The sequence below is a fragment of the Cucurbita pepo genome, chromosome 4 (genome assembly GCF_057944985.1).
Source record: "Cucurbita pepo subsp. pepo isolate OVF chromosome 4, ASM5794498v1, whole genome shotgun sequence".
NCBI lineage: Eukaryota > Viridiplantae > Streptophyta > Magnoliopsida > Cucurbitales > Cucurbitaceae > Cucurbita > Cucurbita pepo.
The window spans coordinates 1,833,935-1,851,841 of NC_141801.1; the positions used below are offsets into that span (position 1 = coordinate 1,833,935).

The 17,907-nt window shown below is 37.5% G+C and overlaps 2 protein-coding genes and 10 non-coding genes across 14 annotated transcripts; 9 read left to right on the forward strand and 3 right to left on the reverse strand.

Moving 5' to 3' along the window:
- Nucleotides 1-722: 722 nt before the first annotated feature.
- Nucleotides 723-6,116, reverse strand: LOC111792471 (WAT1-related protein At4g15540). Of its 3 annotated transcripts, XM_087123285.1 has the most exons (8): nucleotides 5,762-6,113; nucleotides 5,608-5,673; nucleotides 5,401-5,514; nucleotides 3,841-3,971; nucleotides 3,671-3,807; nucleotides 2,587-2,745; nucleotides 2,341-2,492; nucleotides 1,133-2,230 (listed from the first exon to the last, which is right to left on the reverse strand). In XM_087123285.1, exons 1-8 carry the CDS (start codon nucleotides 5,950-5,952, stop codon nucleotides 2,062-2,064), a joined length of 1,119 nt encoding a protein of 372 aa, XP_086979411.1. In that variant the 5' UTR covers nucleotides 5,953-6,113; the 3' UTR covers nucleotides 1,133-2,061. The 3 variants fall into 3 exon arrangements, with proteins under 3 accessions (XP_023529741.2, XP_086979410.1, XP_086979411.1); XM_023673973.2 differs by lacking the exon at nucleotides 1,133-2,230 and adding an exon at nucleotides 723-1,124 and having other exon boundaries at nucleotides 3,671-3,971; nucleotides 5,762-6,107; XM_087123284.1 differs by having other exon boundaries at nucleotides 1,132-2,230; nucleotides 3,671-3,971; nucleotides 5,762-6,116.
- A 2,707-nt stretch (nucleotides 6,117-8,823) lies between these two features.
- On the reverse strand, nucleotides 8,824-17,485 carry LOC111792472 (WAT1-related protein At5g40230). The gene is made up of 7 exons (XM_023673975.2): nucleotides 17,250-17,485; nucleotides 17,091-17,156; nucleotides 16,895-17,008; nucleotides 11,093-11,336; nucleotides 10,448-10,606; nucleotides 10,191-10,342; nucleotides 8,824-9,219 (listed from the first exon to the last, which is right to left on the reverse strand). The coding sequence occupies exons 1-7, from the start codon at nucleotides 17,438-17,440 to the stop codon at nucleotides 9,057-9,059; spliced, it is 1,089 nt and encodes a 362-aa protein (XP_023529743.2). The 5' UTR covers nucleotides 17,441-17,485; the 3' UTR covers nucleotides 8,824-9,056.
- On the reverse strand, nucleotides 12,118-12,222 carry LOC111794154 (U6 spliceosomal RNA). The gene has a single exon (XR_002815045.2). It is a non-coding gene; the product is annotated as a U6 spliceosomal RNA (small nuclear RNA).
- TRNAS-CGA (transfer RNA serine (anticodon CGA)) lies at nucleotides 12,745-12,829 on the forward strand. The gene has a single exon. It is a non-coding gene; the product is annotated as a tRNA-Ser (tRNA).
- TRNAS-CGA (transfer RNA serine (anticodon CGA)) lies at nucleotides 12,965-13,046 on the forward strand. Its single transcript has one exon. It is a non-coding gene; the product is annotated as a tRNA-Ser (tRNA).
- TRNAS-CGA (transfer RNA serine (anticodon CGA)) lies at nucleotides 13,190-13,271 on the forward strand. The gene has a single exon. It is a non-coding gene; the product is annotated as a tRNA-Ser (tRNA).
- Nucleotides 13,581-13,662, forward strand: TRNAS-CGA (transfer RNA serine (anticodon CGA)). Its single transcript has one exon. It is a non-coding gene; the product is annotated as a tRNA-Ser (tRNA).
- On the forward strand, nucleotides 13,806-13,887 carry TRNAS-CGA (transfer RNA serine (anticodon CGA)). Its single transcript has one exon. It is a non-coding gene; the product is annotated as a tRNA-Leu (tRNA).
- TRNAS-CGA (transfer RNA serine (anticodon CGA)) lies at nucleotides 14,031-14,112 on the forward strand. Its single transcript has one exon. It is a non-coding gene; the product is annotated as a tRNA-Ser (tRNA).
- TRNAS-CGA (transfer RNA serine (anticodon CGA)) lies at nucleotides 14,256-14,337 on the forward strand. The gene has a single exon. It is a non-coding gene; the product is annotated as a tRNA-Ser (tRNA).
- Nucleotides 15,192-15,273, forward strand: TRNAS-CGA (transfer RNA serine (anticodon CGA)). Its single transcript has one exon. It is a non-coding gene; the product is annotated as a tRNA-Ser (tRNA).
- TRNAS-CGA (transfer RNA serine (anticodon CGA)) lies at nucleotides 15,680-15,761 on the forward strand. The gene has a single exon. It is a non-coding gene; the product is annotated as a tRNA-Ser (tRNA).
- Nucleotides 17,486-17,907: the final 422 nt, after the last annotated feature.

A 17,907-nucleotide genomic window follows, 5' to 3' on the forward strand; every position in this document is an offset into this window, starting at 1 on the left:
TATGAAAGCTAAGCTCAAATTACTATTTTTTATTAGTTAGGGATGTTCGTGAGTTGAGTTTGACGTGGGTTGCTTTAGGGATAACAGGCTGATTTTCTCTAAGAGCTCACATCAACGGGAAGGTTTGGCACCTTGATGTTGGCTCTTTGCCACCTGGGGCTATAGTATGTTCAAGGGTTGGGCTGTTCACCCGTTAAAGCGGTACGTGAGTTGGGTTCAGAACGTCGTGAGATAGTTTGGTCCATATCCAATGTGGGCGTTAGAGCATTGAGAAAACCTTTCCCTAGTACAAGAGGACTGGGAAGGATGCACCTTTGATGTACAAGTTATCGTGCCCACAGAGAGTGCGGAGCGGATATCTACTGAAAGCATCTAAACAAGACATTTTTTATACTCAAACCGTTCAGTAATATATATTTTTATTTTTATTTTTTAATAAAAATAAAATATTAGTTCAGTAAAACATTTATTTATTTTCAAATATTTCATTTAGAATTATCGCTCAATTTTAATATATATTTTGAAAATATTATCTTCCAAATAATTAAAGATTATTTGAGAAACATTATCTTCCAAATAATTAAAGATTATTTGAGAAAGATAAAAATAAAATAAATATATGTATATATAATTGTATGATAAGCAAAAATATATATTTTAAAATTAACAATAAATTCGAGTTCGAGTTTACCCCCGATATAGTTTTAGGGGAACCCATGAACTAAACCAATTCATAAAATTTTCATCTATTTGAACCCGGACGAAAAAAGAAAAAAAAAATTTATAACCAACTCATACCGTACAAGTTAAGTTGGGTTGATCGAATTTTGTCGGATCATTGAATTTTTTGAACACTCCTAATTACATTTTAACCGTAGGCTAAAAATTATTTTAGACATGAAATCATAGTAAAAAATGAGTAATGAAAATTGAATCCATTTGTTCGTGTTCGTGTTCGTGTTCGTGTTGATGTTCATGGATCTTCGACTCTATAATAGTGTAGCAACGGAGCTTTTGAGGAAGATTCCAACCTTTCGCCATCTAATTCTTTCCATTCTTCCTCTTTTGCCTTTCCCCACAATATGCCATAGAATCCGACGGATATTATGATAGCTCCAATTATACTGCAAACGAAACCAACGTCAACATCATTAGAGATATCTACGAAGCGGGATAGGTATGTAACAACCTAAGCCCACCACCGTTATAAGTATTGTTTCGTTCACCTTCCCAACTGATGTGAAATCTCACAATCCACCCTCGTTGGTGGCCAGCATTCTCGCTAGCACACCACCTAGTGACTGGCTCTAATACCATCTGTAACAATCCAACCTCACTGCTAGCAGATATTATCCGCTTTGGTGATTACGTATCGTCGTTAGCCTCATAGTTTCAAAACGCGTTTGCTAGAGAGAGATTTCCACACCCTTTTAAAGAATATTTCGTTCCCCTCTCCAACCGATGTGAGATCTCACAATCCACCTCCCTTGAGGGCCGGCGTCCTCACTAGCATAGATATTGTCCACTTTAGAACCTTGAGGAAAGCCCAGAAAGGAAAACTTATAGAGGACAATATTTGCCAGCGGTGTGCTTAAACTGTTATACAAGGAATCCCCGACCCGTTGAGTTAACAGATAAAAAGCTCTCCCCATTTCCTCTCCCATTCTCAGTTACTTCCTTTTATCCATGTTCCTCTATTTTTTATTCCACATTACTTCTTTTTACATAGAAATTCATTGACCAATCCACGACAGGTCCCTACAAAACTGCGGACATCTCTACAAGCTCTACAGATTAAATGAACATCTTTACGAGCTCCGTGTCACGTTCATGCTCGTCCAAGGCGTATTACCCATGACCGCATGCCGATGACAAGCCCAACCCTTTATATCTTTTCATATTGTAGTGTTTTACTTTTATATTTCTAGGAAGTATGACGTTTTAGAAATATCAGACACATGAAATGCCTCAAAATGTACTGTAGGGGGATATGACTAGTTGTCGACTTCTCCCCACCTAAGGTTAGATACTGTAAGCCGTTGTTATTTCTCTCTTGTTTGCTTATATAATGTCTATTTCGAAAATCTCTCTCTGCTCTCGTTTTTTAAAACCTTCTCTTAAAATCGAGGCTAGTGGCTCGAGCATACGTCGCTTGGCCGTAGGCGACGCAAGAACGAATTGGCTTAGCTCACTTGTCGTTGGAAAGTGAGTGCCGCACAATCGCAAGCCGCTGCCATTAAAAGTGCGATTGTGACACTCCGCACGTAATGAACATTTTACCGAAAATCAAACAAAATGAAAGAGAGAGATAGAGAGAAAAAGAGAGAGAGATTATTTGACCTTCCAAGATGAAGATCATCAGCAAGAAGAATGGCACCCATAGCAGCAGCAATGGCAATGGACAATGGCCTAAAACTGGACACATAAACAGGCCCCTTCAAGCTGAGTCCCCAAGTGTGGGTAGCAGCCACAAAGGCCTGACCCATCAAACCCTACACATTCTCAACAAACAACACCAAAATTCCATCATTTTCCCGAGAAACAAACAGAATCCCATTTCCCAATTCCTCTGCCTTTCAATCTTACCGAGTTCAGTATGAACACAAAGCTTAGTGCATTTGTCATCTTCCAAGCATTCATGTCTGTTTCCGCCAACAAACACACCGGCGCCGTTAAAACTGCCTGGATGCTGTAGTACACTGCCACCACTGTTACCTCATCTGGGTATGTCTTTATGATTTGGGTCTGTCATGTAAATACCAATACCAATAACCATAATTCAGCTAGTTAAAATACATTCGATCCAGGTCGAATTTATAAGCTTAATTCAAACAATAAATAAGACGGTCAAACAAGACGTAAATAAGAAAAACGAAGATTTGACATAGTACTTCTGATCGAAAAACTAATCAGATTTATTGGGTACCTATTGTTCAATGAAAAAATAGGTTGGATTCTACCGGATCAAACCTATGGGATTTAAGGAATGATCGAAGGGAATAACAAAAGAGAGGGAAAAATAAGTAAATAAAAATGACGTAGAAGAACCCAGATTCCAAATGAATGAAAACGTGAATGAATTGGTCTTAGTCACTCTTTGGGACGGAATGGAAGAGGGAAAGAGATTCTCGAACGAGAAAAATGCTCCAATGACTTCGAAAGAATTGAACGAGGAGCCGTATGAGGTGAAAATCTCATGTACGGTTCTGTCGAGTGGCAATAAGGGTGACTTATCTGTCAACCTTTCCACTATCACCCCCTAAATTATAACACTTCAAGTTCACCGCTAGCAGATATTGTCTTCTTTGGCTCGTTACGTATTGCTGTCAACCTCACGGTTTTAAAACATATCTTCTAGGGAGAGGTTTCCACACACTTATAAGGAATGCTTCGTTCTCCTCTCCAACCGATGTGGGATCTCACAATCCATCCCTCTTGAGGGTTTAGTTTCATCACTGACACACCAGTGTTGATGATAAGTAACAGACAAAAACGAATAATATCTATTAACCGTCGGTTTGGGCTGTTAACAGTTACCAAACCAGATCTAAAATATAAGAATTCAAAGCTAAAAAATTGTAAGGGAAGCATCGTTGCAACCATAAAAGTAACGATCAACTTAAACATAGTTCAATTGGTTAAGACATCGAGTCGAGGAGGATATAAATACCTGGAGAATGTACCAAAAGGAGTTGGAAAGGTATTGAAAAAGAAAGCAAAGGCCACCCAATATCCAATTGGGCCGTGGATGTGAAGAGCCCAAAGGTTGATTGTGGTTGTGATAGAGAAGGCCCAACTCTTTTGGGCCTTGAGAATATGGGTTTGATATCACAATTGGGCCTTGAGAATATGGGTTTGATATCACAATTGGGCCTTTGTACAGAACCACTACCAATGCACCTGATATCGACACCGCTGACCCCACAATTTTGGCTATGCTGCTCCTCCTTTTCAAATCTATCTTTTCCATCCTAACCATGCAAACCAAATTCAACAACTTATTTACAAATTTTTAATTTCAAAAATCGTCACCTAAAATATCTCGATTTTTCGACACATAAAACGCAAATTTTAGGTATTTAACTTGGAATCCCTCTCACGTTTTCATGTTATATAAAAATGACCAAAATACCCTCACACTTCAGCTTCACTTCCACTATGCCCACTATGCCCTTTTTGGACCGAGCCTCCATCATTACCTCCACTACCATCGTCACCACCTCACCTCTAATGACCTCCCAACAGTGGTCAGTGATATTGGATCGACCATATTATTTTAATTAAAAATTTGAATTTATGAAATCATAGTGTTTAATAATTATTGTGTATGGTAATTTGATATTATTATAAGTATTTTGCTTTTAGACTAAATTACAAATTTGAAAATAGACCAAATTACAAATTTGCAATTATTAAGGAAAAATGGGACAAAAGTGTCCAACCACCAAAGATATTTGGCGGCCAATAAAATAATAAAATAAATACATAATTTAAAATTTTGAATAATTTAATTTAAAATTTTGAATAATTTAGGCTACACGTTAGGTATAATATTATGAAAAAGAGAAAAAAGAAACCCAATAACGCAAGCCATTTATTATTATTTTTAGTTTATTTAAAATATTGATTTATTTCTCATATAATCTACAATTTTTAATATAAATGTAACCAAAATTTAATGATTTTTTTTTCTTCATTTAATTTTAAATTATTTTTCGAAGATCTTTATGAATTCCATTGAAAGCTAAATCAACAATTTTTTTAATAAAAAAATCAATAAATATTATAGGATATTGAGCTTATCCATTCAACTCTTGTTGGGTCCTACAAGATAAAATGGATATATTTTTTTTTAATCTTTATATTTTCTAAAATTCCGATAATACCCCTCAACCGTTTAGAAAAATCAATAATATCGATCCTGATAGTACCATGTTTCAAAAATATACGAAATTTTTTTAAACTATCATTAATACCCTTAATCGGAAGTTGTTAATATATATATATATATATATAAACCGTCCACACAGATTTATGTATTCTCGTAAATCATCTTATTTCTTCACATTTAAATGTACATTTTAAATTAAAAAAAAAAAATCGTTAGAGGGTATTAATGTCATTTTTCAAAATTGGTATTTCAACTCCTAAGGCTCGTAGACTAAACTCTTTCCCAATTGGAAAGAGCGGAATAGGCCTCTTCCCAAGAGACATTCGGGAAGCGAACCCTTCTGACCAAGCTTCTATCAAACCGACCACTATAAGTAAAAGAGATCCATATACGAGTCTGGAGCCCTCCGGTGGCAGATGTTAAGGGGCCGAGCTCCGTATTTAATGCTTATTTATCTTTTTAGATTAGAGATATAATTGAAAGTTGAGGAGATAGAAAGAGAAATTGACCTGAAAAAGACGGCGAGAATGAAGGTGAACGCCGGGATGAGGTTGCTAATGGCGGATGAAAGAGTGGGGGAGCTGAACTCCAAGCCTTTGTTCCCAAGCAATTGGCACGAAAGCCTTCAAAAATTCAACACAATTCCAAAACCCATTAGCCCTCAGAACTTAAAAAGCATATAAAATTAGCCGAATCGGGAAGACGCGCCGCCGTACCCGAGGGCGGAGAGGGCGACGAGTTTGAAGAACAGGGAAATCTTGTTCGGAGGAAGCTGTTGCGATCTGCAGAGACAGAGAGAGAGAGAGGTTGAGGAATTAGGGAAATGAATCGATTTATAAGCGGAGAGAGAGGCAGAGAGAAACAGAGTGCCTGTGAAAGATGAGGGCGAAAGGGATGAGGACGACGGCGGCGGCGACGCAGACGTAGAGGGTGAAGACGTAGTAGCTCATGCCTCTGGCGGTGGCGGCTTTGAAGCCTGTGTTGGATCCCACGGTGGCGCACTCGGCGGCAACCATGGCGGCGAATGGCACCACGTCTTTGTAAAACAAGCTCCTCTCCATCTCTCTGGCTCGCTCTGTAAAAGCTGTACGGTGGAGCCTTTTCTCTTTCTTGTGGGTATGGTGTGCGTTTGGTGAAGGTTTGGTCCCAATTTTAAGGGATGTTTTTACTTTCAAATCACTAACCGGTCATCACCGAGAGGTTTTCACACGCTTGTAAGGAATGTTTTGTTCCTCTTTCTAACCGATGTGAGATCTTACAATTCACCCCACTTGAGAGCCCAACGTCTTCGTACGTACACTGTTCGGTGTCTAGCTTTAATACCAATCAATCTTGATTTGATTTTCGAAATCTCGAAAACAAGGTCGTGACACTTCCGTTGAAATGAACTTCCAAATAATTATATCTAATCAAAATAATTAGGTAGCTAAGTTGATACATATTATGACAGCATAGTTGAAATTCTCGCAATGCTTTTGCCATCACGTGTCAAATTTCATTGGGATAACTTCTTAGTGCATGCCACTTATGTCACTAAATAAAAATATCTATTTATAAGCTAAGTCTCTCTCGAAAAAGTGAAAATGTGTGGCCCTATTCCCATTGTTTAAATCCCGAACTCAATGGTAGTTAAGAGAACAACTACTCGTTTATTGAACTAACCATAGAAATTCGAATCTTGATTAAAAAGGGTTGGTTGGAAGGGATTGCTTTCTGTAGTCTGTTTTTCCCTTCGAGATATTCTCTTAACAAAATAGGTTCACGTCACACTTTGGCTTGCTACGAGCTAGGCTCAGGGAACTACGGTCAGCTGCTTCCCCTGTAGTCGTCAACTCGTTCTTGAGTCGTCAACTACGAACCTTCTCTATGTCAATTGCATACTATTCAAAATTACGTTAAAACATTCTATAGGTCTCCGAACTTTAGATTATAAGATTAAAATGTCTAATACGTATTTAAATTTTCAATTTTAATATATTCTAATCGTAACGAAAATAGACCACGTAAGAGCCGAAATGGCAAGTGTCTCGAAACGTGATAAGTGAAGAGACCTTTCAATGGTAGGCCCTTTGTGTGGATAGCCATACAATTGACTGACCAACAAAGATCTCTGTTCTAGAAACAGACAAAATATTCTAAGATCATTTTCTTTCCCCATTCTTTGAGTACCAACACAAATCCACATATTTTCGATTATAATTTCACTTTTAAATATAAGTAATTGGGACGATGCCACGTCCTTTTTAGATCATTTCATTTGAAGGATATTGTTTTTTTAATTTTTTTGATCTTGAATTTAGTTGAGAGAAAGTATCTGTCATGTCCCACATTGGTTGGGGAGGAGAACAAACCACGTAAGGGTGTGGAAACCTTCCCCTGGAAGACGCGTTTTAAAACCTTAAGGGGAAGCCCGAAAGGGAAAGCCCAATGAAGACAATATCTGTTAGCGGTGGATCTGGGCTATTACACGTTACACTATCAAAATAGTTTACCAAATCCAGTTCATATCCTTCCAAATTTGTTTTTGTTGAATTCGACAATGTTTTCGGAATTCATTGATTGTGATGGATTCGAGGTTTGTATATGACATAATTTTACCATTGAGGGTGTGGGCATGTTATTATCGAGTTTAACTAGGATGTTACGCTTGGTGGCAATCGTGCATGAACTTAAACGGGTATTCGAGAACATGCTTGATTGATTTTTTTGTTGTATTGGAATAGGGTGAGATTTTTTAGATTTCTAATGAATATGGGCGACAATATACAAAGTTTAACCTTAAAAAATATGAGAGGGAGAGGGAGAAAACGCCCAACAACATCAATATAATGGTGATTGAAAGGATATGAAACCTTGATATGCATGAAGATGCCTTTCAAAGGTCTCTTTGCTGTGGATAGCACTCACTCACAAATGACTGCCCAACAAAAATCCCTATTCTAATGAAAGAGAATATTCCTAACTCCAAAACCAAGTCAATGTCAAATCTGTAAGAAATTTCTAATTTAAGGTAGGTTTGAAACGTTTAGGACTGATCAAACATAGAATAGATTAGGACTGATCAAACATAGAATAGAGGATTTTTAAACAAAACTTGCGAGATCCCACATCAATTAGAGAGGGGAACAAAACATTCCTTATAAGAGTGTAGAAACTTCTTCCTAGTAGACGTGTTTTAAGACCTTGAGGAGAAGACTTTGAAGGGAATGCTCAAAGATGGCAGTATCTACTAGCGGTGGATTTGGACTATTACAAATGATATCAGAGCTAGGTTTCAGGTGTTGTGTCAACGAGAACACTTGGTCTCCAAGGGAGGTGGACTGTGAGATCCCACATCGGTTGGAGAGAGGAACAAAACATTCCTTATAAGGATGTAGAAACTCCTATCTCGTAGATGAGTTTTAAGACCTTGAGGAGAAGCCCTTGAAGGGAAATGCTCAAAGATGACAATATCTACTAGCGGTGAACTTGGACTATTACAAATGGTATTAGAGCCAGGTTTCAGGTGGTGTGCAGTGAGGACACTGGGCCTCCAAGGGAGGTGGATTGTGAGATCCCACATCGATTGGAGAGGGGAACAAAACATTCCTTATAAAGGTGTAGAAACTTCTCCCTAGTAGACGCGTTTAAGACCTTGAGGAGAAGCCCTCGAAGGGAATGCTCAAAGATGACAATATCTACTAGTGGTGGATTTGGACTATTACAAATGATATCAGAGCTAGGTTTCAGGTGGTGTGCCAACGAGGACACTGGGCATCCAAGGGAGGTGGATTGTGAGATCCCACATCGGTTGGAGAGTGGAATGAAACATTCCTTATAAGGGTGTGCAAACCTCTCCCTAACAGACACATTTTAAAATCGTGAGGCTGACGACAATACGTAATAAGCTGAAGCACACAATATGTACTAGAGGTGGGGTTAGGACGGTTAGAAAGGCTAACTTGAATGATATTTCTCACGATATATAGACAAATATGATTTAAATGATAGAAGAAACAATAAACACAAATTCCAGCCAAATCAACTCTTCTTACTATACATTTGAGGATATTTGGCTGGATGTTCTATAATTTTTACTTACAAAACATGAATTCAAAAGCAAAAACAGATTGGATCGAGTATAAACATAACATACCTGCACGGTCTGATGTACTCACAAGATGTGTTAGTCATCTTGAACTTTACAGCTTTTCAACAATGGAATCTTATCTTTGGATGAAGACCCCAAGCTTGAACAAAACTCGTCTTTCCCCTTCAACTCTTCTTCTTTTATTTTCCCCCACATTATTGAGTAAAACCCACTTGCTATTATTGTTGCTCCAATAATACTGCCACAACAAACAAATGGATGAAAGGTTCATTCATATACGATATTGTAACGGTCTAAGTCCACCGCCAGCAGATATTGTCCTTTTTAACTTTTCTTTTACGTGTTTTCCTTTCAAGGTTTTTAAAACGTGTATGCTAGGGAGAGGTTACCACACCCTTATAAAGAATGTTTCGTTCCCCTCTCTGATCAATATGGGGTCTCACAATCCACCCCGTTTCGAACCCAGCGTTCTCGCTGGCACATGTTTCCCTCTCCAATCGATACGGGATCTCACGACACGTACTCAATAAGCCCTTGCACGTGTCATTTATGTTTTATATCATGTGATGATGTGACTGTATTATATGATGATGAGATTATGATATATGATGACGTGACTATGTTAAATGATGGTCCTATATGATATGATACGATGATGTATGATAATATGACGATGTAAGATGTATGATGATGAGATGTCATGATATGACGTTATTCCATATTAAGATAATGCAAATGTATTAAATGTCATGATGCATTATGACGATAATTTTTCTAAGACGCAACCCTAGTTAATGTTAATGATGATAAACCTATGAACGCCCATGCATGCATGTTAGTTACAGTGTATAAGGACATTAATTTTTATTTCTTCCTCTTAGGCTAATGGATCTTTTCCAATGGAAGATCTCCTCAGATAATAGAACGTCAAAATGAACAAACTCAACAGTAACTGACACGTAATCTCAACCAAGAGGTCAGAGATTCGAAAGCTCCTAACTCCAAATGTTGTCAAACTAAACAAAAAAGAACAATATTTCAACTAGTATGAAACCTTTCAATGAAATCAAACGATAAATCACGGGCTCAAAGTTGACGATATCATACCCTTACCGACATGTATATATACGTATTTTTTAATTATCCTAAATGTTTAAAAAGTGACTGAAAATAATAATGCATAAACCAGAGAGAGAGAGAGATATGCACCTTCCAAGATAGAGATCATCCCCAAGAAAAATGACACCAGTAGCAGCTGCAATGGCAATTGAGAGAGGCCTGAAACTCGAAACATAAACAGGCCCTTTGACATGGACACCCCATGTGTGGATGGCAGAGACGAAGGATTGACCCACACATCCCTAGATGAACACGACAACAACAACAACAAAAACTCCACATTTAAAGCAATCACAACCTCTTCTATCTCCAGCTCAACCCAAATTCAAATCCTTTTCCCTTCTTACCGAGTTCAAAACAGCAACCAATTCAAGACTGTTTTTTAGCTTCCATGCACCCAAGTTTCCTTCTGCTAATAGGCATATGGGTGCAGCTATTATGACCTCGAAAACATAGTACAAGCACACCACAGCTAGTTCATCTGGATACATGTTCACCATTTGGGTCTGTAAATAACTCTTTTGTCAGTATAATTATCCATTTTGACTCTCACTTCAAAAGCTAACTCAAAAGGTGAGGTTCCTACCTTTTACAACTAATATTCTTTGTGTTCATCTATATCGAGTGTGTGCATTGTTGTGCGACCCTAACAGTACAGAACGATTTGTGTCAAACAAGGCTCTGAGTGATCAACACATGTCGAACACATACATGTTACCCATGAACTCAATCTCTAGTGGACTATTGGGCGATATCATAGTCTTGGTGTGGAACCACTTGTCTTTGTGAACCCATAAACTATCTTAAGATGTACAGATTTCACATATAATTACTAAGAAACCAAAATTCAACTCTTTTACAGCCAAACACAATAATACCAACAAAATCTTGACTCAGAAGAATTAAGAAGCCATTCAATCATATATGATATTAGTAAATGTTTTGCACAAAAGGAATAAAGGGAGGTTGCATAAATTTGAAAGGAAAATTACCAGAATAATGTACCAGAAAGAGTTGAGAAGGTACTGAGCAAAAAAGCAGAGGCCACCCATGATCCAATTGGGTTGGGAAGAGGCCAAAGGATGTGAAAGGTTCAATCTTGTTGGCGCAGCAAATGGGTTTGATAGAATGACTGGACCTTTATAAAGAACCACTACAAGTGCACCTGCTATAGACACTGCCGAGCCAACGATTTTCGCCGTGCTGCTTGAGCTTTTCAAAGCTAGCTTCTCCATCCTAACCAAAGAACATGATGACATCAAATTTAGCATATATTTCATACGTTTAATGTGAAATCCCACATCCGTTGGGGTGGATAACAAAAAATCCTTCATAGGTGTGAAACCTCTCCCTAGGTGAGGCATTTTAAAACCTTGAGGGGAAGCAAAGAGGACAATATCTGCTACCTGTAGGCTTGGTCCATTACAATGGTATTAGAGCCAGACACTAGGTAATGTGCCAGTGAGGAGGCCCTTTCCCGAAGGGAGTAGACACGAGGCGATATGCCAGCAAGGATGCTAAACCTCGAACGGGATGAATTTGGTGCGGTCCCACGTCGATCAGAGAATGTATAGCATTATATTCTAAAATCTCATAGATCTCTCCATGAACTTGATGCATGAATAAAATCTTTAACAATCTCTTTCTTTTTTTTTTTTTTTCCATTCTAATATATGTATTTCTTTTTATTTCATTTTCGAATCCATGCAATACTATTTACTCTCAACTGATCCATTAAAATAATTATCTTTGGTTGCAATTTTTTTTTTTTTTGTTGGTATTACATAAATATATATAAAAAAATGGAAATTTAGATATAATATGTTAGTAATAATTTTCACAATACGAGTCGGTACTTATCTCTATAGATCATTTGTAATAGTCTAAGCCCACCCTTAGTAGATATTGTCTATTTTGATCTGTTACGTATCGGTCGTCACGTCTGTTACGGAGAGTTTTCCACACCCTTATAAGGAATATTTCATTTTGCTCTTCAAACGATGTGGGATCTCACAATAAACATTTGGATCATTTCTCGATTTGTGCATGTCATCCCCTTGCGCATGGGTCATGCTAATCTTCTTTGTATTATTTCAATTTTGTTGTAGTGTCAATATGTTCAATGTTCGAGTGGGTAAGGAGACAGACTTGATGACTCTTTTTGCTTTAGCTTTAATGTGAGTGACACATTTTGCTTTAGATTTATTGTGAGATCCCACACAAGGAACGAATCATTTCTTATATATGGGTGTCAATATGTTTGAGTGATATATGGGTGTCAATATGTGTAAGTGGTTAAGAGGGCAGACTCGAAATATGTTGGGCTTTGCCTACGCAGGTTTGAATCATTTTGCTTTAGTGAGGAGTTTACGACTTTTTAACTTTATTGTGAGATCTAGGAACGAATCATTTCTTGTATAATGGTGTCAATATGTCCGAGTGGTTAAGGAGACAGACTTGAAATTTGTTAGGCTCTGCCAGCTAGGTTCGAATCTTGCTGTTGAAGACGTTCTACTTTAGTGAGGAGCTGACTTTTTAAGATTAATCATTTCTTGTATAATGGTGTCAATATGTCTTTGCTTTAGCTTTATTGTGATATCTCACATCAGTTGTACAGAGAACGAATCATTACTTATATATGGGTGTCAATATGTTCGAGTGGTTAAGGAGATAGACTCGAAATTTATTGGGCTTTGCCCGTGTAGGTTCGAATCCTGCTGTTGAAGACATTTTACTTTAGTGAGGAGTTGACTTTTTAAGATTAATCATTTCTTGTATAATGGTGTCAATATGTCTTTGCTTTAGCTTTATTGTGAAATCTCACATCAGTTGTATAGAGAACGAATCATTTCTTATATATGGGTGTCAATATGTCCGAGTGGTTAAGGAGACAGACTCGAAATCTGTTGGGCTTTGCTTGCGCAGGTTCGAATCCTGCTGTTGACGACACTTTACTTTAGTGAGGAGTTGACTTTTTAAGATTCCACGAATCATTTCTTGTATAATGGTGTCAATATGTCTTTGCTTTAGCTTTATTGTGAAATCTCACATCAGTTGTACAGAGAACGAATCATTTCTTATATATGGGTGTCAATATGTCCGAGTGGTTAAGGAGACAGACTCGAAATCTGTTGGGCTTTGCCTGCGCAGGTTCGAATCCTGCTATTGACGACACTTTACTTTAGTGAGGAGTTGACTTTTTAAGATTCCACGAATCATTTCTTGTATAATGGTGTCAATATGTCTTTGCTTTAGCTTTATTGTGAAATCTCACATCAGTTGTACAGAGAACGAATCATTTCTTATATATGGGTGTCAATATGTCCACCTATTGAAGACACTTTACTTTAGTGAGGAGTTGACGTTTTAAGATTCCACGAATCATTTCTTGTATAATGGTGTCAATATGTCTTTGTTTTAGCTTTATTGTGAAATCTCACATCAGTTGTACAGAGAACGAATCATTTCTTATATATGGGTGTCAATATGTCCGAGTGGTTAAGGAGACAGACTCGAAATCTGTTGGGCTTTGCCTGCGCAGGTTCAAATCCTGCTATTGACGACACTTTACTTTAGTGAGGAGTTGACGTTTTAAGATTCCACGAATCATTTCTTGTATAATGGTGTCAATATGTCTTTGCTTTAGCTTTATTGTGAAATCTCACATCAATTGTACAGAGAACGAATCATTTCTTATATATGGGTGTCAATATGTCCGAGTGGTTAAGGAGACAGACTCAAAATCTGTTGGGCTTTGCCTGCGCAGGTTCGATTCCTACTGTTGACGACACTTTACTTTAATGAGGAGTTGACTTTTTAAGATTCCATGAATCATTTCTTGTATAATGGTGTCAATATGTCTTTGCTTTAGCTTTATTGTGAAATCTCACATCAGTTGTACAGAGAACGAATCATTTCTTATATATGGGTGTCAATATGTCCGAGTGGTTAAGGAGACAGATTCGAAATCTGTTGGGCTTTGCCTGTGCAGGTTCAAATCTTGCTGTTGACGACACTTTACTTTAGTGAGGAGTTGACGTTTTAAGATTCCACGAATCATTTCTTGTATAATGGTGTCAATATGTCTTTGCTTTAGCTTTATTGTGAAATCTCACATCAGTTGTACAGAGAACGAATCATTTCTTATATATGGGTGTCAATATGTCCGAGTGGTTAAGGAGACAGACTCGAAATCTGTTGGGCTTTGCCTGCGCAGGTTCGATTCCTGCTGTTGACGACACTTTACTTTAATGAGGAGTTGACTTTTTAAGATTCCATGAATCATTTCTTGTATAATGGTGTCAATATGTCTTTGCTTTAGCTTTATTGTGACATCTCACATCAGTACAGAGAACGAATCATTTCTTATATATGGGTGTCAATATGTTTGAGTGGTTAAGGAGACAGACTCAAAATCTGTTGGGCTTTGCCTGCGTAGGTTCAAATCTTGCTTGGGTGTCAATATGTTCTGTTGGGCTTTGCCTGCGTAGGTTCAAATCTTGCTTGGGTGTCAATATGTTTGAGTGGTTAAGGAGACAGACTCAAAATCTGTTGGGCTTTGCCTGCGTAGGTTCAAATCTTGCTTGGGTGTCAATATGTCCGAGTGGTTAAGGAGACAGACTCGAAATCTGTTGGGCTTTGCCTGCGTCAAATCATTTCAAAGAATCCTGTTGTTGACGAGGAGTTGACTTTTTAAGATTCCATGAATCATTTCTTGTATAATGGTGTCAATATGTCTTTGCTTTAGCTTTATTGTGAAATCTCACATCAGTTGTATAGAGAACGAATCATTTCTTATATATGGGTGTCAATATGTCCGAGTGGTTAAGGAGACAGACTCGAAATCGACTCGAAATCTTCTATTGAATCTTGTTGTTGACGACATTTTACTTTAGTGAGGAGTTGACTTTTTAAGATTCCATGAATCATTTAGCTTTATTGTGAAATCTCACATCAGTTGTATAGAGAACGAATCATTTCTTATATATGGGGAATCATTTCTTATATATGGGGAATCATTTCTTATATATGGGTGTCAATATGTCCGAGTGGTTAAGGAGACAGACTCGAAATCTGTTGGGCTATATGGGTGTCAATATGTCCGAGTGGTTAAGGAGACAAACTCGAAATCTGTTGGGCTTTGCTTGCGCAGGTTTGAATCCTGCTATTGACGACATTTTACTATATGTCCGAGTGGTTAAGGAGACAGACTCGAAATCTGTTGGGCTTTGCTTGCGCAGGTTTGAATCCTGCCGTTGACAACATTTTACTTTAGTGAGGAGTTGACTTTTTACGATCCCACATATTGAACGACGAATCATTTCTTATACATGGGTGTCAATATGTTCTCGTGTTTAAGGAGACAGAGTTTGAATCCTCGGGTGAGTTGATTTGCTTTAGCTTTATTGTGAAATGAAATTTGTTGGGCAAGTTTGAATCCTGGGATGAGTTGATTTGCTTCAGCTTTATTGTGAAATGAAATTTATTGGGCAAGTTTGAATCCTGCTGTGAGTTGTTTAGCTTTATTGTGAAATCTCACATCAGTTGTACAGAGAACGAATCATTTCTTATATATGGGTGTCAATATGTCCGAGTGGTTAAGGAGACAGACTCGAAATCTGTTGGGCTTTGCTTGCGCAGGTTTGAATCCTGCCGTTGACGACATTTTACTATATGTCCGAGTGGTTAAGGAGACAGATTCGAAATCTATTGGGCTTTGCTTGCGCAGGTTTGAATCCTGCTGTTGACAACATTTTACTTTAGTGAGGAGTTGACTTTTTAAGATCCCACATATTGAACGACGAATCATTTCTTATACATGAGTGTCAATATGTTCTCGTGTTTAGGGAGACAGAGTTTGAATCCTGGGGTGAGTTGATAAAGCTAATGAAATTTGTTGGGCAAGTTTGAATCCTGGGATGAGTTGATTTGCTTCAGCTTTATTGTGAAATGAAATTTATTGGGCAAGTTTGAATCCTGCTGTGAGTTGTTTAGCTTTATTGTGAAATCTCACATCAGTTGTATAGAGAACTAGAGAACGAATCATTTCTTATATATAGGTGTCAATATGTCCGAGTGATTGAGACAGACTTGAAATCTGTTGGGCTTTAGCTGTGCACTATTGACAACATTTTAATTTAGTGAGACGACTTTTAGCCAAGGCGATCGGCACCGAGGACAACAATGGTGGGGTTGGGTTTACAAATGACAACAGAGTCAGACATCGGTTTGGATTTATAAATGATATTAGAGTCAGACACCCCGAGAGGACCGTGTGGACAATAACTTGAAATATTTTAAATGAGATAAATGGATATGATCATTTGTATTAAACTTAAATGTTATATAAAGTTCTAACCAATGTTGGAAGTTTATTTATAACTCATCTTATTAGAGGATAATTCAATAAAAAACATTGTAATTTTAAACCAAATAGATCAACTGAAAATAAATAGTATTATGCAAATGAGAAAAGAAAAAAAAAAAAAACATTATAAAGGTAAATGAGACTGAAATAAATTTTAGAATATAATCATATAGGAACATCTCTTCATTAAATAAAATTTTAGAATATTTAATATTTATTTGGATACGTATGCATATGTTCTTAATTAAAAATATATTTTTGAGATTTTTGAAATATAACTTACACAATTAACTTATGATTATTAAGTAAAAATTTATATAATTTTATTAAATTTATTTTAATAATAAAAAATTAACTAATGTGCAAGAAATTTCAAGGAATTATTGGAACTTATCGGTAAGAAAAAAAGAGGGGAAGAAAAAGATACCCGAAGAGAACGGCCAAGATGAAAGTGAGAGCAGGAATTAGGTTACTAATGGCGGAAGCAAGCGTCGGTGAACTGTACTCCAATCCTTTATAGGAAAACAGCTGACATCCAACTCTTCAATCACAAACAAACAAACAATTTCAATCGCAATCCGATTAACACGCCACAATCCATAAAAATAAACCTCAAATCGTACCCCATGGCGGAGAGGCAGATCAGTCTAAGGAAGAACGAGGATTTATTGGACGGAAAAACGCCGGATCTGAAAACGCCAAGCAACAAAATGAATACAGTTAGGGAAAAATGAGCGGAGAAAAAAAGCAAACGATTAGAGAGAATTGGAGGAATCGGAGACCTGCGGAAGATGAAGGCGAAAGGAAGAAGAACGAGAGCGGCGGCGAGGCAAGTGTAGAAGGTGAAGACATAGAAGCTAATTTGATGGCCGCTAATGGCTTTGTAGACGGTGTTGGAGCCGACGGTAGCGCACTCGCCGGCGATCATTCCGATCAATGGAGCGAATTCCTTGTACAGAAAACTGCGCTCCATTGATTTTTTTCTGAATCTTGATTCTCTCTGTGGATAGGAGAGCGCTGAAAGTGGAGTTTCTCCAAATTTGTTGGGTAATTTATTTGTCTGAAGGAGGAAGAGAAGGGTTAGTTTGGGAATTTGTGTTTTGATATTTGCGTAATGATTTGTCTTTTTAGTACATTTTTTGGACACTTTTTCTTTTTCTTTTTTTTTTTTTTTTTTTTAATCAACCTAAAATACCGTTATCCGAATGAATCGTATAACGTTCACATCCAACCTAGAATGAATTGGGTCGGTAAGGGTCGAATACGCCCCATGGTCGATTAAAGGTTCTATACCATTTTTCACTTATATGCTTCAGTCTACCTTTTTTGTCTTGTTGCGATTCTACGTGGATTTTCGATTGAAATGTTAGCTCTAGATTTTGAACGGTTCATTTGGTGGGGGGCAACTATCACTGTTGGAAGCCCCTATCGTTCGGTTAC

Coding starts and splice junctions, on each gene's coding strand:
- LOC111792471 (XM_087123284.1), bottom strand. CDS start 5,952: ATGGAGAGGAGCTTGTTTTACAAAGACGTGGTGCCATTCGCCGCCATG. Junction 5,674..5,761: donor TTCGCCCTCATCTTTCACAG/GCACTCTGTTTC, acceptor CTGTCTCTGCAG/ATCGCAACAGCTTCCTCCGA. Junction 2,231..2,340: donor GATGATCTTCATCTTGGAAG/GTCAAATAATCT, acceptor TTTTAATGGCAG/CGGCTTGCGATTGTGCGGCA.
- LOC111792472 (XM_023673975.2), bottom strand. CDS start 17,440: ATGGAGCGCAGTTTTCTGTACAAGGAATTCGCTCCATTGATCGGAATG. Junction 11,337..16,894: donor ATCTTGGCCGTTCTCTTCGG/GTATCTTTTTCT, acceptor TTCTTTGGTTAG/GATGGAGAAGCTAGCTTTGA. Junction 10,343..10,447: donor TGGTTGCTGTTTTGAACTCG/GTAAGAAGGGAA, acceptor GTGTTCATCTAG/GGATGTGTGGGTCAATCCTT.